The sequence below is a fragment of the Agelaius phoeniceus genome, chromosome 5 (genome assembly GCF_051311805.1).
Source record: "Agelaius phoeniceus isolate bAgePho1 chromosome 5, bAgePho1.hap1, whole genome shotgun sequence".
Taxonomy (NCBI): domain Eukaryota; kingdom Metazoa; phylum Chordata; class Aves; order Passeriformes; family Icteridae; genus Agelaius; species Agelaius phoeniceus.
In genome coordinates, this window is record NC_135269.1 from 48,289,333 (window position 1) to 48,311,171 (window position 21,839).

A 21,839-nucleotide genomic window follows, 5' to 3' on the forward strand; every position below is an offset into this window, starting at 1 on the left:
TTAAAGAAATGCAGCTGGGACTCAGAATTTTTATAATAAATCCTCATGTATTTTACTGTGCAGTTGTAGTCCATCTCCTGTCCTTTCCAGTATGCTTTTTAAAAGCATAAGTATGGTGAACATCATTAAGTATGTTCACCAATTCAGATTTCCTCCCTGTTGTCTGTGTGAATCATTTGTGGATATGAAGTGAGAACATCAGAAAGATGAAGACAGAAAACTGTTGGAGTAAATAAGGCCTTCTATTCTTTTTTTTTTCCCCATAATGGTCAGTGAAAAGGATAAACATGTTCTATTTCTTTTCTGACTAACACTCCAGGAAGTGCCAGCTTGCCAGTAGATCAAAGTTACCTGGTTCCTGCTTAGAGAGATTCTTCACACCTGCCCACCCAACTCTTCAGCATCTTCCACTTTCCTTCCTCATTTCCATTAAATTAAAAGGGTTGAATTTTATGTAACTTTAGACAGCTACATATGAATTCAGAGGAAGAGGGAGAATGATGATCAGAAATGTCATTAGATTAGTTTCCCCAGTTCTAGAAATCACCAGATTACAAACTAATGTTCTGGGATTTAGTTGTTCAGCTGCAGAAGACATTATCTCCTTTTAACCTGAGTACCAGTAATTATTTCTTTGTAAAACCCCCCACATTAACCAAACATGGCTGGTTTATATATAGCAGGCTACTGTGTGGGAATGATATGAGTTTCTTGGTATTCACTGTCTAAATAAATATGAAGTAATATACTTGCATTGGCCTTTTACTTATAACTCACAACATTAAAAAAAAAAAAAACCATCCTCCAAACTCAACTTCAATTTCCTCTCCAAGCTCTTAGGAGATTTTTCCACCAGAACCTCCCTTCTAATTCTGTAATGGCCTCTTCCTAGGTGTCAATCCTTACTTCATCTATACTTTTGGGGATATAAATGAAAGAGGCTTGTTCCCATGAGACCAGAGAATTGCCACCACGCTGGACTTGTTTCCAGCATGTGCTAACAGGCCAGTCTGGCAGATGATAATTGTTACCCTCTCACAGTGGCAATATGAAACTGAGTCATAAATCCTACCTCAAACCACATATGCTCACACCTCAGTCTCAGGCCTCAGTTTCTATGCAGGTAACTCCCTTGGGCAATTATTTGCCCTTAGCCCTGCTCTTAGGGAGAGGAACATTCTCCTTCCAAATTCTATACAAACTTTACCTATGCCTGCCCTTCATGGGAGATGAGCTGGGGCTCTCACCTGCTTTCAGACCTTCAATTACCCAGAAAAATCTGTCTTTTTAATGTTGTTTTTTAAATGTGCTTCTCTTACTGGCTGATGGGAAAATAGTCATGTGGCTGGAATATTCCAACACCAAATAGCTCTTGTGATTATCAAATTCAGCTCCATTTCAGCATTTATGTACTCTCAAAGCCATAAATTGCTTCGTGTACTCCTCCACTATGAACACTGTCTCTTAATCAAACTGGATTAATAAGTTTAAGAGACAATACCCACAATATATGTGAATTTTGGCAGGTTATGGGAATAATGAGCCAGATGTACAGGAGATGTAAAGAGCAATAAAAGTTGTAAGTCCAAAACCTAGAGCTTACACAGCCTGCAGAGAGCAGAAATATATGCTGTTAGCAGAGAAAGCTACCAACAGGTTCACAGTCATTTACATTCAACATGAAAATGTTTAGATTATGTCTTGCCCCTAGCAAGCTTAGACCTGTTGACAGGGGTAAGTTTCAGTACTGCCTGATATTTGGTACTAACTATATTTTCACTTGGAAAGGCCTTTGTATCCCAACACAGAACTAATAGTTTGCTCTAGAAACCCTTCATGTATTGACTTTATAGTATTGTAGAAGAGATTGATTAAATGGTTTAATTCCTGTCATTTCTGAATTTTAAATTTATGTATCAATTATCATCTATACATTATTTACCCACACTTAGAGAAAATAGTTAAAATATTTGTTTATTCTATTCTGTTCAGGCTCTGTAAGCATTCTTTCTGATAGCTGTCCATAAAAATCTACTGTACACACACCTTACCACTGCTCAGTAAGTGCATTGGAAATTAAAGTCTTTAACTGCTCACTTATCCCAAAGTGCTAAAATTTCACTACATGGGCTATCACAAAGTGCAACATAAGGAAACCCCATCTATGGACAGCAGCATGGAGCATGTGTGTGTTTTTGTTTTGAACCATAAAGCTGTAATGAAAATATTTTATGGCAGGATCCTCTCAGTTCCAGCTCAAGAGTATCAGATCTGTGACCTGTGACACAGGCTCTGCTAAGCTAAATATGATGCTGACTTGGTTCAGTAGTTTATGTACTCACAAGTGGAAATTAAAAATCTAGGTTATGCTAGGGGATTGCAGGTACAGCCTGTGGTTTGCAAAGACGAGTGAGATATAAACTGAACAAATGTAAATCTTCTGATTTTGCACAGAGTATAGCACAGGTGACAATGGTACTTTTCCAGTTTTAACAGACCTATGTTTCCTTTAATTGACTTAGTTGCATGATCAATATCACAAACTGCACATGGCATGCAGAAAACTGATTCTTTCTCAACAGTAATATTTTATGAGATTGGCTGTGGATTTATAAACAGACAAAACATTTTAAAATGAAGGACAGAAATCCAAAGACAGAAAGACATAAGTAGAAAGAACCTAGTCATAAATTAATGAAACCAAACATCCTTCACACATTAAAAAATAAATTTTAGTACTGATTAATGCAGTGAGAAGCACAATTCCATCCCATTGATACCATACTGTCACTTCAACCTGAACTTGCAATTTTCAAAAGTTTTTGTCTTTGTTACCTGTCGTGCTTAATGAAACTTAGTGACATTTGTATTTCTTTTAGTACATTAATATAATTACAGTTTTAAAAAACCCAATTCAGGGTTAAAATAAATCATAAAACTTCATTAATTATTGCATGATAAGAAGTCCAGCTTACTGGATTTTTTGGCAAAGTACCGTAGGTTTGTGCTACTGTTACTTTGTCTCCTTTAATAAATATTGATTAGGATTAAATACTTTATAACATATCTTTTTCCATTCATGAGTTCTAGGCATCCACCTTCACAAATGAGGATAAATGTATAATCTCATGGTCTAGTGTAGCATATCCTTTACGCATGCACACTGTGAGTGTAGTTAACTACGGGGTGTCTAGACAGACACTTACACAAACATTACAGAGTATGTACAGAAATCTGTCATCTGTTTTCTTCACTTTGTTTTACCAAATTCCCAGATTGTGTATTACCCTGAAAACTGTAGAGGAAAATATTGTAGCAGTTTTCAAATTGCTGTATCCATGGGTCAAGAATCTGATTTTTTTTTGGTCAGTGTGAAGCCTAAGTCACTCTTCTGTTCCCAAGATCAACCAATTACATTGAGAAAAAGACAAAATATCTTCTGCTTTATTTTAAGAAGCTCTTCTGTGTCATGACACCTTGGTGCTATTAGCTCTCATTCAATCAGAAATCTCATACAAGAGGAGAATTTAGTATGTGATAAGACATGAGAAGCTTTGGATGCCATAGAAGAGAGTTATTTGTTGGGATTAAATGGGGGAAAGCAGCATTTTTAGTGTTTCTGCTTAGCCTCGTGTTTTGTATTTTCCAACTACAGTTTTATATATATACAACAAGAAAATTAAATGGCTGATAAATTCTGTTTCTGAAGATTAACTTCCATATTTTTCCCATTGTAGCAAATAATTTAAGTTTTTTTTTTTTTAATTCTTAACATACTTGATCCCATATACAATGGCAGGCAGAAAGAAATACATATTGAATATATGCCTTAAGTGTTCCTTCACTTAAATTTCCAAGTGCATATTTTGGAAAAGTGGAGTGAGTGGAAGTCTCTGCTCCCAACACTGCAAGTGACAAAGTCATGGGAGAAAATGGCACCAGCATTTTGCTAGTCACTTGGTTTACTCCTTAATTATATTTATGGTGCAAATTGACTAAAAATGTACCTTTTATTCTAAAAAACAGGTATCAAATCTTTTTGAAGACCAGAGTAGTAGTGCTTGAAAGTTTAACTAGCCACTGGAGAGGACTGGAACAGGTCAGGACTGGTTACTACTGTTACACAATCAAATCTGACTTAAAAATAAATAAAATAAAAAATACTGACATAACAAAATTGGCCAAAAAAATTAGGGAAGTGGTCAGAGATCCAGGATTTGAACATCAGAGATATGGAAGTGAAAGCAGCCTTGCCGCAATTGCTTAAATCTTCCTTGTCTGTTGGTCATGGTTATCAGAATTTTACTTTGACTATAAAAAATTTTATTAAGTCAAAAGTACAAATAATTTATTGAGAAAATATAAAGACCACTTTGGAAAACTTCAGAAAAATATTTCACTTGCTTAGGTTATCACTGGTTATCAAGGTAATTTAGTCTGCTGGCATTTGTATCTTGGAACATTCTCTGAGAGAGCAGCTAGTATGTTAGAAGTATAAAATAACCAAGGTACAAACAATCTCATTTTATTTACAACAATAAAAGGAAAAATGCCCACAGCTCTGACCTTAAAATAACTGATTTTATATGTTTACAGGAGCCTATTTATACATCTTATAAATATAAAACAATATGAAATAAAATTAAACTCTAACATTAGGACTTATACAGCTTTTTCATTAGTACTTTAAAATGTTTTAAACAAACCACAGAAATAGTTAAAGAGAAATAAAGGAATTTTACACTGTAATAGGCTCCTACAGTAAACTAAAATGTAATAACTTCTTTTAAAGGCAAACCACAAAAATTCCAGTGATTTTATGTCCACATACAAACATACATTCTTTCTCTCTCAATGATATGTGGCAGATATTACACATATTAGTGAACAGTATCATTGTGCCACCATTCACCAGGCAGGACTGCATCTCCTAGATGGGATCCAAAACTACCAGCTATATGGGAGTCACTTTAAACCTCATTTGCATTTTCTGTTTTTATCAGTATTTTAGCTGAGGTATTATGAGACCTTGTGTAAATATTTGGTTCTTGCAGAGTAGGTGGTTTAGAATTGCCATTAATTGGCAGAAAGTATAACAGAATACTTTTTGGAGTTAGTATCTCTGTTGTGATATTAGAAATAGAAAGTAGCTTTCAGTATTGCTTATTAAAATAACACATCTGAAATTATTCTAAAACTAATGGTCAGTATGACAACTGTGTAGTCCTTGAAATGGTATAGGTAATTTCCTTTTGTGTCTTTCCAGTTATTTCAGCAACTCTATAGAATGAGGAAGGGAACTGGGGTAAAGGCAATTGGTCCTTAGCTTTTCTTTTCCTTCCTGGGGAAAATCCCCATCCTAGCAGCACAATCACAGAATTAGACCAGACCTGGACCTAATATTTGTATAACTTTCATTTTTCTGATTAAGAAACTGAGGCAGAGGACTATTTTCCTCCATTCCCTGTTTTCGAAAAGTAAAATGGTGTCTTTTTCCATCCTTGCATGGGTTGCCAGAATGGTCACCTGTCAATGTAGACAGACAATAACTTTTTGATACAAATGGAGTTTTGTAATTATGTTGTTGTTTAATATTATTCTGTAAATTTAGTTCTGTTCAATTGTTCAATGTAGAGAACTGCATGTTCCTGACAGATAACACCCACCCCCCATTATTTTAGGCAAATATACAAATAAACAAAATCATGACAGTTAAAATACTAGTGGAGCTGACTGAGAATAATATTTATATTTCTTTATTCCTATCATCTGCATTTTACATGTACTATCTGAATGAGCACTTGATGCTAAGGGTTTGCTTCAGTCATCTATATGGATACCAAAATTAAACACAAGGAGCATATATATTCAGGCAATTAAAAGAAATATTGATCATGATACAGAACAAAAACCCTTCCAAAATATTTTACTTCAAGAAAACTATAATTCCCAATTGTTGTTGTACTGGCATTTTTTTTCTTTTTTTCAGTTGTCAACATACGGGTGAGAAATAACTGCAAGATAGCACAGTTGTGAGTGAGAAGCATGACAAAACAAATTCTGTTTCTATGTATAGCAATGACTTTTTATCAACAATTTGGCTGTGCATTCAGTATTATGGGCTCAATATGCAAATGCATTTGGCTGTTAATACACATTCACAGCTTACATGTTAGTGATTCCAAAGGAACTGTTACAATATATGCTCTGAATATGTATGAGGAATAATATACAATTTGGAAGTAAGAGCATTCTATATTATGAAAATATAAAATAGAATGCACAGTATTTTTAATACTCATTCATAGTGTAGTCTCTTGCAGCTCAAAAGGAGCATCTGTACTCAGTATTATCAGCTCATATTAAAGATGTACAGAATTAACTAAATTTTTATAGATCTCAGGATGTGTTACCATGACCTCACACAGAAATATAACATATAGTCTTCTGTTCTGCTGCATTATTTATTCTATTTGTAAAACATTCTTGGTTTAGTATTTTCAGATTTAAAATCTTTGGGAATGGATTGATTAGATACTCTTTTCACATAGAAATATTTTTGGTTTTGTAGAATTCTAGATAAGATATTTTTACAAACATCATTTGATATTGGTGATTAGTTTGATACTGCTGAGAAAAGGTAATGTAAATTTCATGAATACTCACAATTGTAAGGAATGTGCATGAAATACTAATGTAGAATAATGCCAGATCCAGATATTTCTCAGGGTGAAAAAGCATAAGGAGCCTTGTTAACTGGAAAAGCATCAGAAATATTTGGTTCAATTTTTTTTTTCTGTTGTTGTATGCTATAAATACAGCCTCTAGGATTATGAGGACTAAATATTGCAGGCAAATTCATTAAGTGATTATAAATTCACCAAGTCTCTATATAACTCATGTTACAATATTCTGTGTTAAGCTAGCTACACTTTTTAATCAATATTCTCTTAAAATTCCTACCCAGTTAACTCAAAAGATGCTGTTGTCCATCACTTGCCTTTGCTGAGATGATCTTTAATGTCACTGCAAGTTCCAAATAATCTTCAATGCCTTAAAAATTAGTACAGAGTTTGAAAAATTAGTTTTTGCTCAATTTTATTTCTTCTGATGTCCTAAATAAGGTTTTTATTAATGAAGGTGCAATATTAACTGCTAAGAGAAAAGCTGAATAACTGAAGGAATATATGCAAATTAATTAACTGTTGCAATCCAGCACAGCTGTAATTGTGAACACTGAACACTTCTTGACTTATTTGTAGGAATGTAATGAATTACTAGTTGACATTTTGTTGTGATGAACCGTCATTTTCCATGCCTCAATATATGATCTGTTATTTTTCATGAGATCTATTACCTGCCTGAGTGAGCTACTTGCTTGAGCTTGCTAAGGAACAGCTGAAACTACCCCCAGCCAGGCCATGTGATGTTCTTTGCCCTAAGCAGGACAAAGCTTGAGCTGAATTCATCTTCATGCAACTCCTTGAACTTCATTAGAGTTACATCAGAAAAAAATTAATCTTGGTGAATCTTCTTTGCTTGACTTAATAATTTATCAATTTTAATGAAATCTTTACCACCTGTGTTAGACAATATTTTACAGAAACTATTTCTTATACTACTATATTTCTTCTACTTAGTCTAAACAGAAAAACAAAATGGAGAAAAATACCTTGAGCTGGCAGAAATCATTAAGCCTCATATTCCCTTTCTCCCCATTATAGAGTCCATCCCATGGCAGAAAACAACAAACCTGGATAAGGATTCTTTATCACAGGAAAACATCTTGCTCCCAGCTACAGCATTACTGGACCAAGATGCTCCTCTAAAAGATAATGCATATCTTTATTTCTGTTCTGGTTACAGAAGGAGTTAAATCTGCATGTCTCTAGTTTCATTTTAGACATTTGACTGTTTATTTGTTTCTGTTAGTGCTCTCTGGAGGTGGATTTCCTTGGCCTAAAAGGGGGCAGTAGCCCTGCTAGGACCAGCTGGTGTGTAAGGCACCATCAATCCCACAGCACGTCATGCTTTATGAAGTACAAATCCTCATCTACAACACAGCTGCAACCAGCTTTGCCCTGGCACCTGACAATTTACATGGCTTTTTAAAGGATGCTTTGCAGAAGGGTAATACAAAAGCTAGGTCACGAACTCCAGGAACCAAAAGTACTCCAAACCAAGCACAATAGTGATCTTCAAATTCTCTTTTACTGTCCTTTTATGCATATATTGTGGGTATTTCTGCTTTTAATCTATATTTTAAAAAATATTTTTTAAAAATTTATAAGCTTCAGTTGTAATTATGTTATTTTACAATATAATTTGGTTTTAATTCCAAGTTTTTTATTTAGCCCTTGTAAGTATAACTGTCTTTCCATTTCAGCACTGCTGCACTATAAAATATTTAGGACAGAGATCCTGCCATGGTCCTAATACTGAAAAAACTGGTGAAGTTTAGAATAATACACATATGTTAAAATTACATATTACAATGTTGAAAATCATGTTCTCGGGCATAGCAGAAGAATAACTTGAACTCACAAGTACTGAGGTACAAGCAATCAATCACAAAAAGATTCAATAATATTATTGTCCATTATTCAGAACTATTTAAGGGTGTTAAAAGGGAAGCAAAATGTCTTCATTTCCTCCTGACAGAAGGAAATGAGCATCAGTTGAAGAACAGCCTTGGGGAAGGAAAGGGTAGTGTTAGGATGGAGGGAAAATTTGAGTACCCAGACCTTCATTGATCCCTAAGTAATAGTTATTGACCACATTTTTTATTTGAAGAGTTATGCACAATTTTCCTACAGCATTTCTGAGATGGGCATCTCTGCTATCCGCTACTTCCTCCAACACAAACGATTTAAAATCCAAAAACCCACAAACACTAAAAGTTTGCCTTGGAAAATTCAAGCTCAAAATATAGCTCGAATTTTTAATAATGTGAGTAAATAACCTCTGCAGCTGGTAATTTTGGAATGTTGTGGGCTTACTTTAAATAAACAACTTGCATCTTTCTGAAACACTTTATTCTGTTCAGGGACAAGTTATTTTGACTGCAGGTAATATCTTTTGTATGGCTTGTGTTGGAGCTCAGTCTAGGAACAGTTGATAAACAATTTTGTCCTGAAGACATGGGATTATATTGTACATTTAGTGCACTTTTAACAGAAGTGTGTTTTAAAGAATCTTTTTAATAGCGAAAGAAACTTGGAGGGCGTTTTCCATGGTGATAGTAGTGTGTGGGGTTTTTTTGCCAGGTGTGGTTTTGTGGGGTTTTTTTGGGCTTTCTGGTGGTTTGTTTGTTTGTTTGTTTGTTTTGGTCAGGGTGGTTTTTTTGTTTTTTTTTTTTTTCCTTTCATGAAATGTTAGCTTGCCTACAAACTATTTTCTATTTACTAGGCTTTTGAATTTCTCTTTACATCAATCCCAAGATTTGCCATCAATTGCCTACAAGACCTGAATTTTATGGTTTAGTAATGGAAGACTATATCAGAATACATATCTGCAACAGCCAGTAACTTGGTTGCTATAGTAAGATACAGTATACCTCATATTTGTAGCCTACTTGAAAGGCTGCTGGTGTTAGTATCTGAACTGCCCACTTCCTGAGAATTGTCAATAATATTTTAGAATGATATGTATTTTACAGGAAAGTAATCCAACAAATATTTGAGATTTGCTGTGCATTTGTTAGAAGTATGCTGTACAGGAAGTGCGTATGCCAATGAGCTTTGCCTATCTGTGGTATCTCATTAACAGGAACCACATCTGGACCCATCTTTTTACAATCACAGCCTTTGGTATGCAATGTGCTGCCTATTGCACAATAAATTTAATGTACAATTTCAGTGAATTGTGCTTTTTGTGTATTGAATTATCTTACCTTTTCTTAATCGGATTTTGTTTAGGACTGCCTCCGACTGCATCTGTTGTACTCTCTGCTGAAGATCCTGTAAATTCACTTAGTTAGAGCTTTAAACTCTACAACTGAACCTTGTCAGGGTGACCTCGTCCCATCACCTTTTTAAAGAAGATAAACTGAACATCATGGGAGTTTACCATGTGGGTTTCACAGATAAGGTTAAAAAAACCCACCGAAATACCAACCCTGGGTGGTATCAGCTCTCCATAGGCATTTATTATCCAATGAAATATTTTGGAAGCAGGGTGTGGTTGGCTAAATTATTGCTCCTCCTACAGCTCTCCTCTATGTTTCCAGTTTCAGAGAGAAAAACACAAGCTTGTATGTTGAGAGTGAGTCATAACCTTTCTTCTGCTACTGACTCACTTGGGAGTTTGAGGTAAGTCATTCTACCTTATGTTTTGATCACTCTGCCCCTGGGACAGCAAGGAGGGGACTATGGAAAGTTATGCAATGTTTGCATAGATGAAAAGTGTAGATATAGAGACCAACATTATTATTACACAGTAAAATAATAGCTTCGTTGGCCCCAAATGGATTTTTTTCACACAGCTTCTTTCCTACATAAAACATCTTTCCCCCCCCCGCCCCATTCTCCATATAAATGTTTAAAGAAAAACTATGCTGCAGCAAAAAACACCTTAGGTTACTGAAATACTAAAAAATTATAGTATTTTTTGGAGGAAAGCATGTGCACCTTTCATCACACTTCTCTTCTGCACCAACAATGACAAAAATAAAGCTGTAGAGTGGTGCAAAATTACTGATGACTTCTGAAATAAGAGTTAGCTCTGAAGGGTGTGGAGTTCACATAGAACTGGCTCCTAGTCAGGTATTTACACTTCATCCTGGTTGTTTTGCAAGCATGTCAGGGAAAAGCTAAACTTTAAGAAGTTAACGTTTAATAACTGAGCATATTGCTTAGCATGTGTGATATCAAAATAAATATCTATCAGCTATAGTCTCTCATGTTAGGATGCTGACAGTCTAAAACTTGTATATTTTATATTCCTACTCTTGTTTCTCAAAAAATATATTTAGATATCTCACTGTCATGAGACATACCAGTAAACCTAGCATATTTACTAAACCATAATAAAATAATCTGCTTGTAAATTTTAAGGAAAATACATATTAAACCTGGACACACTTGATTGAAAAAGGTGACATACTGTGTTCCCATAAGCAAGGCAAAGCATGTAGCTTATGGACACCAGCACACGTGTGAGCAATAATCGCAGTACCCTAGGTTGTGGGCAAGAACAGAGCATAACACTGATGATCACATCACACTGTGCCATGGGAAAAAAGTGTTATTTCCTATAAGGAGAAAGTCCAGGTAACACTACTTGGCAGATGGTAGCAGAGGAAGTACTTTGCACTTTAGGGCTCTACTTTTGAAAACTGCTTGTTCTATTCCTCGTGTTCTTTGAGTATTTCTGTGTGCCCGCTCTGAAGTCCTTCCAATGGGTATACGTGCACGACAGCAGTCAGGGACAGGGGCAGAAGGGTGGTACGCGCAGCAGGGCCCGCCGGAGGCTGCGGGTGCCTGCGGTGCCCCACGTGCCGCTCCGCGCTCCGAGGCGCAACCGGTGGCGGGCGATCCGTGGCACCGCGGCCCGCCCGGGAGCCAGCGCTGCGCCTCGCGCCGCTGCCAGCGCTGAGCTGCACACCCTGCCCGGCCTGGACAGCCTCCCTTTCACATTCTCCTGGGGCGCTTTTTTTTTTTTTTTTTCCCTTCTTGCCTACTTCTGTCTGACGGGTTACGGTCTCCTGGGGGAATTTCCATGGCTGGAGGCCCGGCCGGGGCCAGCGCGGCGCCCCGCGGCCGGCCGGCCCCGCTCAGCCCAGCCCAGCCCAGCCCCCGGGCCCGTCGCTGGCGGGCGGCAGAAGCTGCACAACCGCCGCCCGAGCCGCAGCCGCCGCCAGCCGGAGCGGGCTGTTTCATTGTCCGGAAATGATGGAGAAGGAGTGACTGTGGCGGCGGTGGGACAGCGGGTGTGAGTGCCAGGCTGTGCGCGCCACTGCCGGGGGAAGGCCCGCGGCCGCGGGGCGGGCGGCGCGGAGGAGGCGGCTGCCGGGCCGGGCCGGGCGGCAGCGGGGCGGGAGCGGCGCGGAGCTCCCGCGGCCGGGGCGCGGCGCGGGGCCGGGCGGAGCGGAGCGGAGGAAATGCGGAGGTAGGCGCGGCGCGCTGCCGGCCGGCTCCGCCGCGGCCGACGGGCCCCCCCGGCCACCCTCACGGCCGCTCCCGCCCCCGGCCCCGCGGGTGCTCGCTGCAGGGGGCGGGGGGCGCGCCCGCCGCCGCGCCGGAAAGTTGCCGCCGCTTCCCTACTGTCCCTCTTCGGTCCCTCGCCCCCAACCGTGAGTTTTCTGCGTAAAATACATTAACGAGTCCTTTCATTTGCTTGTTCCTTCAGGGTCGCGTGTTAGTTTTGTTGGAGAGGGGTGCAGGCTCTCTGTTACTTGGCGAGAGAGCTGGCAGATGTCCCAAGTGAGAGAACCTCTTCCTCCGGGGCCTGGAGGGCCAGAGCAAGCTCCGACTGAAAACAGCTCTTTGATCTCTCTCCCTCGAGGTAAGTTGCTTTAAAGTTTCTCTGTAATTTTTGCGCGTTATATTTGAATGATACATTTACTGATTTGACTAGTGGGTTTTAACCCCTCTTTTTTTGCCCCTCCCCTCTGTAGTGTATCTCTGTAGCACTTTCGCTTCACCATTTTACTGTTTTAACCCAAAATTCCCATGAAAAAAATTAACAAAAAAAAAAATAATAAAGTAAGGAAAAATTTTGCTGCTCTCAACCCTGCTTTTCAGTACTTGAAAAATGCAGTCATTCAGAGGCAGATGTTGCTCCTTAAAAATCGCTTTTGTTTTTCTCAGCTTTGTGTTCGTGTTTAGAAATTCTTTCCTATAAAGCTGTCCTTCCAGGTCTTGAAGTAAATTATGGAAGTTTGATCCAATAGTGAGAGCCTTGTTCAGGTTGGAAGTCACTTTGCTGTTTTTTTCTTAGATTACTCTGTGATGCTGCAGCTAAAATCAATCTCTGAGAATATAACTTGTTTCATATCAGCTGTTCAAAAGGTTATTTAAAAGTATGTTCATCTTAAAGATAAATTATTTATGTCTTATTTTCTTTTGAACAAAATACACTGATACTCTGATCACCTTCATGTAGAGAAGTTTGACAAAGTATATTTTAGGTTATCCTCAAAATTGGGAAGTATGCTTGCCTGTCAAGTCCTGGTCTGTGAAGATGAGACTTTATTTATTTACAGCTATGATTTTCCAGAATTCTGACAGGAGTTTAAAAAGTCCCTGAAAAACGGACAAATAATCTTGTTCAAGAACTGTAGCTTTATTCATAACTGGTTAACTGGAGCAGAGCCTGGTAATACAGTTGTGCAACTGTGGATTAAAAGTGCAGTCTTGTTTTTGTAACTAAGAAAATCAATAGCTATGTGTAATCAGAGCTGAAGACTTGTTTCAGAAACCAGAAAGTATCTGTAGCTAAGTAAAAAATGTTTTGGCAAGGGGGCATAGCAAGTTGGCTTATACTTATCTTATTGTTGGATGGGTTTTGGGGTTTTTTTTTGTTCTAGAGAATGACTCATAACTTCTAAACAGTAAAAAATAATAATAAAAGAGATTAAATGCAGAAGATCAAGCATGCAGAACTGAACTGCTAGAATCACATTTTTGCCAGAACCATCAATACCTGTGATATATGTTTAATTTCAGTGTGTTGTTTTTATTTGCCATGTAGCAACTGACCACACTGGTTAAATTCTGCATGTAGGCCATACATCAAATTACTGAAGTGGTAAGTCAGTGAACTAACTAGCATGGAAGTGGTCTCATTCTCACAGTACCACTTCAAACACAGTGTTTACTATGAAGTGAAAGTCCTATGTATGATTGTAAATACATGCTTTTTTTTTTTCTAATGAAAAGTAAGGAAACAAATACAGATCTGCCCCTGACAAGTAATGTGCAGAAAATCTAAATGACATAATTAAACCTCCCAGCTTTCTGAGGGATCAGTAAGGCACAAATAAGCATTATGATTATGGTTTGTTCACTGGCCACACCTATCAAGGCACATGCTCAATTTTAAAGCTTATGTAGAGTTCACATAAAGACAAAACAGAATTCAGCATTCAAATACATTGATTTTATTCTAATGAATTTATATTTAAGGATAATATCGATTTTTAATGTGGATATTTGTTGTTTTTTTCTAGTCTAAGTTTGTTGGGGAAGTGGGGGTGGAAAGAGGAAAAGGTGAGTTCATAACATTTCCAGTCTATATTCCAGCATTTCTGTTGTCAGCTTTGTGGTGTGTGGTTACAGGGTAAGGTAATTCAGATATTCCAGGGCTGAAAAACTAAGATAGTATGTCTGAGACTTTCAACAGCCCCTATCCTCCTATTCTGCCCCCAGGACATCCAAAATTACACTGACTTCTCTAGAATTTGGTGATAATTTTAAAAGCTTTGATTGAAATTCATATTATTGACCTATAAATGACTTCATATATTTACAGTGAGATATCTGAAATCTGGGTTGACCTAGAATTAAAGAGTCCTTAATCAGGAGAAGATGGCTTATCTTGTATGTATAATAAAGTATTAAGTGCATTCTAATGAGAAGGAATTTGTCATTTGTAACAGCATACTTTAGTGTGCTTTGTATATGTTTAACTGATAGAGATACCTTGTCCTAGGAACAAACTTTTCTTCTTCTGTAGTTCTGCAAGGTATCATCAAGAAATCCAGATATACAGTGTTCCTTTTGCTTGCTATCATAAACATTCAGATGCTGAAGAAAGGAAAAGAAACTTCAGTTGCATTTTGAATATTCTAAAATAGCTATCCCACAACGTAATTAAGGATCAGGCAAACTTAATAAAGCTTAGGCAGTACGCAGGAATATTCATCAGTTGTGGACATGGTGAAAACTGGGTTGAGGTAGAATTTGGCCTACAGATGTGGTATGCTCTGGCTGTCACAACTTAAAAGAATTTTTCTGTGTTACTTTAACCAATATGCTCTCTCAACATATCCCCTGTCACTGTTCTTCCTTATTAGTTCATTTTTGAATAAATGCATAAATGTTAGTGAGAATCTGGATGCCACCCATCCACAATTAGTGGGCTGTGAGAGAGAGCAAATGAAATCATGGCATCTTCTTTTGTGGCAATGTCAAAATTCAACTTCAGTCCTTGAACCATTATCTATGTCAGTGTGGTCTGCTGCTCTAAGAGACACACTGCAGGGTGGAAGGTTTAATGTAATTTCTGCAAACATGTTAATTTTTGCCACATCCTTCAAAAAAGTGTAGCTCTGCTTGTGCACCCTTGTTGAAGATCCTAGTGATGCCTTCCTTCTTCCCTTAGCTCATGGATCTTGGAACCAAATTATGATTACATCTACTTGTGTGATGTAGTCACTGAATAGGTCTCTGCTCAGACCACTTCAATTTGATTGTGATCAGGTATTTCTCAACTCATAGGTACCAAAATAATGTCCCTGAGGAAGGAATGTTGCAATTCATGACCCTTGGACTCTATGCTTTAAGGAAAATGTTTAATATATTCAAAGTTATGGTGTGATTATTGCCTGGATTATGGGTATGCTTTTTTTTTTTTAAATCCTCTACATTTGAATAAACCATGGAATACAAGAGAGAAATTCAGGGCTGTCATCTATAAATTATTTGGAATGCTTTTATCTTTGCTTTTTGGTAACTAACTGTAAGCCAGAATAATGAAGGAATAATATTTAGCTTTCTCAATTAAGAAAGAAAATAAAAACAGTAATTATAATAATTAGCAACTTATTGCAAAATTGAGACTGATTTCACTGTAATAAATCTTTAGATGATGGAAATTCACTAGAACATTTTATTTTGATGGGGTGGGGAGGATGGAGAAATATACTAGAAATATCAAGGATCAGATTCTATAAGTGACTGTTCTCTCTGGTGCACATCATCTCACTGTTGCTGGATGGAGATGCAGCTCTGATTTGGTATCTCAAGAAACTATATGCAGCACAGCAAGTAATACTTCCATTCAGAATATGTACAAAGTACTCCTCTTCAAAAATGTGATTCTAATTTTCATGTTTTCAGCGCTTAACTGTTTTCATGATGAGGAACACGAAAGGAATCTGATGGCTAGATGAGATTGGGTGACAAAAGACTTAATGCAGGGTGTGTTTGGACGTTCTTGAGGCAACAGTGATTGCTATCACAACAATTATTCCACTTTACCAGTGTTGTGAGTAATATATTTTTATTTTAACGGTTAACCAGTGTACTCAGATTGCTCAAACTTACCAACTATTTCCTCTATAATTTTATTCCCTCTTGCTATCTGACAAGAGCTGAGGGAATCTGTATTAATTTGTTTCATTGCTATGTGCCAGTACTGAGGCATTTATTTAATATTACTGACTAAAATATCTAAAACTTTGGTAAATAGGTGTCTGACTCTAGTTTGTCATGAAAGCATATGTCTGCTTTCAGTTTCACGTGCATACTGTTCCAGTCAAGTGATTCATGCCCTCATGGGTGTGATAGACTTGTATTTCATAGAGTTGACTGTAAAGATCTTGTATCAAGTTTGAAATATTTTTGTTCCATCTTACATCACAGGTTTATTTTATATCACAGTAATTCTCCTTAAATTCAGCTCTGGGCTCTCAGAAGTTAGATTTCTCTTTGCTTTAAACACTTCTTATCTTTTCTTTTTTTTTTTTTTTTCCCTAGTAAGTAACATTCAGCAATGAGTGTGTTATCCTACTTTTTTTATTTGGATCAGCCATGCAGTTTTGAAGTAAATCTGTTCGCCTCTACTTTGATTTGCATTGTGGAGTGATCCTAGGGAGTGACCTGGATGGGATTCCTTTTGCTCAAAATAATGTGAAAGCTGCAGGAATGTGCCTAATACACTCCAGCCACTAGTAAGCCTTGAATCTTTAAGATTATATCTGAGAACTAGTTCAAAGTAGAAAGCCCCTGGAACATGTATTACATGGAATATTCTTAAAGTTAACTCTTTCACTGTACAGGCCCAGTTTTATTGGCCATTGCTAGTACAGCTATAGCTGCCAAGTATTGCTTAGCACTTCCATGAAACTGGTTTTGTATACATGTGAAACTTCTTTGGATGAATGACACGCATGCATAACTGACTGTATAATTAGTATGATTATTTGTGAAAAGGCTTCACTTATGTATTTGACCTTTTTAAGACTTAAAATAATGCAGAATACCTATTTGCATGTTGCTGTCCATTTTTAATTTATCGTGACTCAAATTTGTTCATGGCTGTCAAAACTTCTAGTGCTTTCATAGTTATTCCATAGCTTGCACCTGGAAAATCCTGTGTAAGAGTTTTCCAAAAAATTGCTCAGTTAAATTGCTCTAATTTTTGAGAAACTGTTTTTTTTCTGTGACACTTCTGGAGCCATTGAAAGTTACAACAAGATGCTTAAGTGAAAGCCACTGAAATTAAATTAATGCAAATAAGTTTTTTCTTTTTAAGTTTTAAAACAAACATCTAATTGGAGGCTTCTAACTCCATAAGTCATGGATTATCATTATTAGTTAGATGTCATTAATGAAATGAGATTGTTTCAGGTAAATGCTGGAATAGGTATTCTGTTACACGAACTGTTGAATTTATTTGTTATATAAGATGCCTAGAAGTTTTAGGCATTTCATGAAGTAGATGGGAGGCGTCACTGTTAATGATTACACTGTGAAATGTGGTTTTATCAGGGTTTCTTTGGGCTATTGTTGTGAACAGTGGAACTTTCAGTAGGAAGTAGCATCCTTAGTGGTTCCTTGCCAGCAAGGTTATTAATGAACAAAGGAAGTGTTAAAAATGCAGTGTTTGCCACATGCTCTTCAATCCCACCCAGCAATTGTATACAGAGAACTGATTGTTACATTTCCTTTTGGGAACATTCTTTGACTTTTTTTATTCCTCATAGATCTACTTATGTGTTTGTGTTTATGTTTTGTGGCAATTGATTTTCTGTAATTGCTCTTTCCTTTGAAGGACAAAATTTCATTTGGGATGATTTGAACCTGGCACATTTATTTTTAAATCTGCATCTCCTTGTTGTAGGAAACACTCAGGCCTAAACACTTAGGCACCTAAAGCTGACCTAGTTCTTGGGATGAGCCATCAGAAGGATGGTTCATCCCAACAACTAGGTCAGCTTTAGGTGCCTAAGTAACTTTGCTTCCAAATCTTTCCTTTGCCCCTACACAACAAAACTGTCGGACCACCATTTGTGATTGCATTTTTGGAGATCAGTGATCATTGTGCCAGTCCATTTTGCTTATTTCTCTCTCCTTGATGAGAATGATGCACTCAAGTTTCCAGAAACTTCTCCCAACAGTTGTTTTTTTTCTTTACATGCTATTTGGAGCAGTCCACCACATTGCTGGTGAGCAGAAAATGAATGTGTCGTAGTGGCAAAGGCTTTGGTTGTTGCAGCAGTATTCATTAAATTCATTTTATATACAAGCTCCTAAATTTTAAAGACAAACTCTAAACCTGTTTCTCAAGTCCAGTTTGTCATTTTGCAAGTCATGCACTCTAATGATTCACATTCTTGGAAGAGATGGCTGAGTCACTATATGAGGTTATGTGTCCTCTAATGAACAGAAATCAGTTGCCAGTTGAACTCTGCACTTCATGGGGGCACTTGTTTCCATTTTTGTTTTGTGTATGTTATATACTTCATGATGCATGATAGCACATGTATGAAATCACAGAGACCCATTTCTGAACAAGAAGGTGTGATGTGGCTCTTGGGGGCAGCTGGTATGTGAATGTATGAATAGACAAACCCTTAGAGAAGAAAAGTTGGTTGTTTGTGAGACTTGAGCTCTTTCAGTTGTATCTTGCAAACACACATCCATTACCTATCTTTTCCTATCAGTTTTGTGTATAAATTTCATCTTTACTTAATATGATTTACATTGCAGAGAAAGATACACAAATGTAGCTCTGAAAAGAGAGATTATTCACTGGGATGGTCTAGGAATTTTTCAGGAATCAGTTTGACATATGTTCCAACAACTTTCCAAAGGCATAGGATGCAGACTAGAAGTAATCTGGGGAGATTGCCCTGTATCTCAGATGCCCAGATCTGGACATTTCCCTGTGCCACCACAGCCCAAGTGCATCAATTTGCTGGCAAAGAAAGCCAAAACCAGGCAAATACCTGGTGCCTACACTACTCCGATCTCGTGTTTGCTGACACCGCCAGATAGGCAACCTGTTTTGCCTAATATACATGGGTCTTTCTGTCTTTCTTGACAGGTGACTATTTGTTAAGTTTACTTTTTGATGTAGCTGTTGTAATAGTAGTGTTGTTGCTAATCCAGACTGCTGACATTATTCAGTTGGTGGAGTCTTGCAGAATGTATTTGTCATGTTGCAAAGGAGCACGTGTAACCAGAGGCATTCTCCAAACTAGAACAAAAGTTAACAATCAATATTAAAATAGTCTTAAAGGTGAAAACTATTCTATTCTATTCTATGGAATATGTGTATTTCTGTGTAATTTAAAAATAAATATAACAAAATTATGGTAAAATGAATGTATAGGCTATAGAAATGATTTAATGTATTTAAGTAATTCCAGAGAGAAAAAGCAGTAATTCAGTTTATTCACTTATTTAATGAAGCAGTAACTTTGAGATGTGATTAAAATTTTAATTTTTTTCATTAAGTGCCTTACCAGTTGTCTGTATCATAGGTATGATTTGGCTTTTAGCCATCTCAACTCTATACTTTGTGAGCATGTCATATCTCTTACTATTTAAATCTTAAACTTGCATTAGTCCCTGGACAAGCAGAGTTTCTACCCATGCTTACCTTCAGAATAAATCACAAGGTGTTCTGTGTGGGTGTCACTCCCTGGGGCTTTTGACTAGAAGCTTTTCAGCCCTGGCACTGCTGTTAGTTTAGGGGAAGTACAGAGCCACACAAGTTGCTGGTTTGGGGCTGAACTGTGGTAGGTAAGAAGTCTGTGTTGCTTTTGTGACTTGACCTAGAGTAACTTACTGTGGTTTTGAAGAGAGATTGGATTTATACTTCAGCTCTGCCAGACTCAGAACATAATGAGTCTTTTCTTTCCATTATTTGAACTGTTAAGAAGAGCATCTCTTTTTTTTCTTGGCTGTCAGTATTGGAGGTTAGCCACATGAGAGTGGAAGGGTGTGCTAAAGGAAGCAGAAGCTAAAATACTAAGGAAGTCTTACAGAAAGAATTCTTAAGGGTAAGCTTGATTGAAACAGAAAAGTGTTACAAACTTACTTGAAGATGCAGTGGAAAAAAAAGTCGTGCTTTTCTATGACCAGATCCAGTGATTAGTATTTTTGTCAGAGTAAGGTTTTTGTGTTGATTCTTCATAAACTACTGTTGTGAAAATTCTTAGCTACCTAACATAAAAGTAATGGCATCAACAAAAGACAGGAATGGTCTTGAGGCTGTCTTCATGTGTGATTTGTTGTAATTGGTATGTTGTAGTGGCACCTCTAATATTAAAAAAAAGAAAATATGATCCCATTATCAACTGTTTTTTATAAGGGAATAACTAATAAATTCCTTTGTACAAAAACTGAGACATGGTACATATTCAAGAAAAAGCAACTGACTCAAGACACCAGTGTGTGCCTGTTTTCGGTAGTGTGATGCACCAGAAGCGATTTATGAAAAAATGCTCAAATATATAAAAGAGATCATAAGGTCTACTATTTCTAAAGCCCCATTGAACTAAGTCTGGGTGTGATGGGGTTAATTTTCTTCAGAGTAACCCCTGTGGTGCTGTGTTTGGGATCAGTGACTCAAGCAAGGTTGATAGCACACCAGTGGGTTGGCTATTGCTGAGCAGCACTTGCACAGCATCAGTCAAGGTTTTCTCTTTTCCCACTTTTCTCTCCGGTGACTAGATTGCAGATAGGCATGGCACTGGGAGGGGACACGATCCAGGCAGCTGGCCCAGGTTGACAAGAGGGCTATTCCATGCCATAGAATGTCATGCTCAGCAATAAAAACAGGGGAGGAGGTTTTAGGGGAGGTAGCCATTGCTTAGAGACTAGCTTGGGAATCGGTCTACTTGTGGGAGATGATAAGTGATTACCTTTGCATCTCCTGTTTTACTTTTCCTTCCTCTTTTCTTTTTCACTTATTAAACTATATCTTGACACACAAGTTTCTTCCCTTGGGTCTTTCTGTTCTCTCCCCTTATCCTGCTGGGAGCTGGGCAAGGGAGGAGAAGCTGCATGGTCCTTAGCTGCTGCTGCCCAGGGTGAGCTCACCATGCCACAGAGCAGCATCTATCAGGATGAGCTGCTCCAGTGGGTAATGTTGGGGTGCAAAGTAAGATACCAAACACATATTTAAAGGTGTAGGTTTCTGTTATGTGCATTTACAGGGAAGTCTTCATGTGAATTCAATAGATTAAAGAGATAATTAATGTTAATTGTTTTGAAATTTCTAGCAAAATTGTTTGCTGCTCAATTGCAATATTGTTTCTGTTTAACTTTTTAATGGTGCTTCTTTATTCTTGTTAACTTCTACTATTGTTTACATGGTCTTGACTGGCCAGTTACTATATCCAGCTAGGACAATAAAAGTGCACATGAAAAATACACATACTGCCTAGACAATGAAAAGAAAAAAAGAGAAAAAAATACTGAACTGAAAACAAGAAGAGGGATGAAAAATAAATTCATATGAGTAATGATGACTGATTGTATTCTGCACTCCTTCAGATTTCTTAGATAAAAATGTAATCTAGAGCTCTAAGGGCCCCATAATATTAACATTATTGTTTCCTTATAGCCATTCATTGTTTACTACATGAAATAAAAGGGTTCTGC

The 21,839-nt window shown here is 37.4% G+C and overlaps 1 protein-coding gene and 2 long non-coding RNA genes across 8 annotated transcripts in view; 2 read left to right on the forward strand and 1 right to left on the reverse strand.

Annotated features, from left to right (window-relative positions):
* Positions 1-4,767: 4,767 nt before the first annotated feature.
* LOC143694152 (uncharacterized) lies at positions 4,768-10,030 on the reverse strand. Of its 4 annotated transcripts, none has more exons than XR_013182445.1 (5): positions 9,893-10,030; positions 7,673-7,825; positions 7,001-7,053; positions 6,667-6,756; positions 4,768-6,014 (listed from the first exon to the last, which is right to left on the reverse strand). It is a non-coding gene; the product is annotated as an uncharacterized LOC143694152 (long non-coding RNA). The 4 variants fall into 4 exon arrangements; XR_013182447.1 differs by having other exon boundaries at positions 6,964-7,053; XR_013182446.1 differs by lacking the exon at positions 7,673-7,825.
* A 150-nt stretch (positions 10,031-10,180) lies between these two features.
* The window catches only part of MDFIC (MyoD family inhibitor domain containing), a 52,267-nt gene continuing 40,608 nt past the window's right edge, over positions 10,181-21,839 (forward strand). Inside the window, exons 1-2 of one of the 3 annotated variants that reach the window (XM_054632307.2) lie at positions 10,181-10,310; positions 12,349-12,504. In XM_054632307.2, coding sequence (XP_054488282.2) covers positions 12,414-12,504 — 91 coding nt within the window. In that variant the 5' untranslated portion in view covers positions 10,181-10,310; positions 12,349-12,413. Of the gene's footprint in view, positions 10,311-11,790; positions 11,932-12,005; positions 12,109-12,348; positions 12,505-21,839 lie in introns of those variants that run through there. The other 2 variants (XM_077178963.1, XM_077178964.1) reach the window with 2 other exon arrangements.
* On the forward strand, positions 14,166-17,303 carry LOC143694153 (uncharacterized). Its single transcript, XR_013182449.1, has 4 exons — positions 14,166-14,210; positions 15,441-15,558; positions 16,062-16,209; positions 16,701-17,303. It is a non-coding gene; the product is annotated as an uncharacterized LOC143694153 (long non-coding RNA).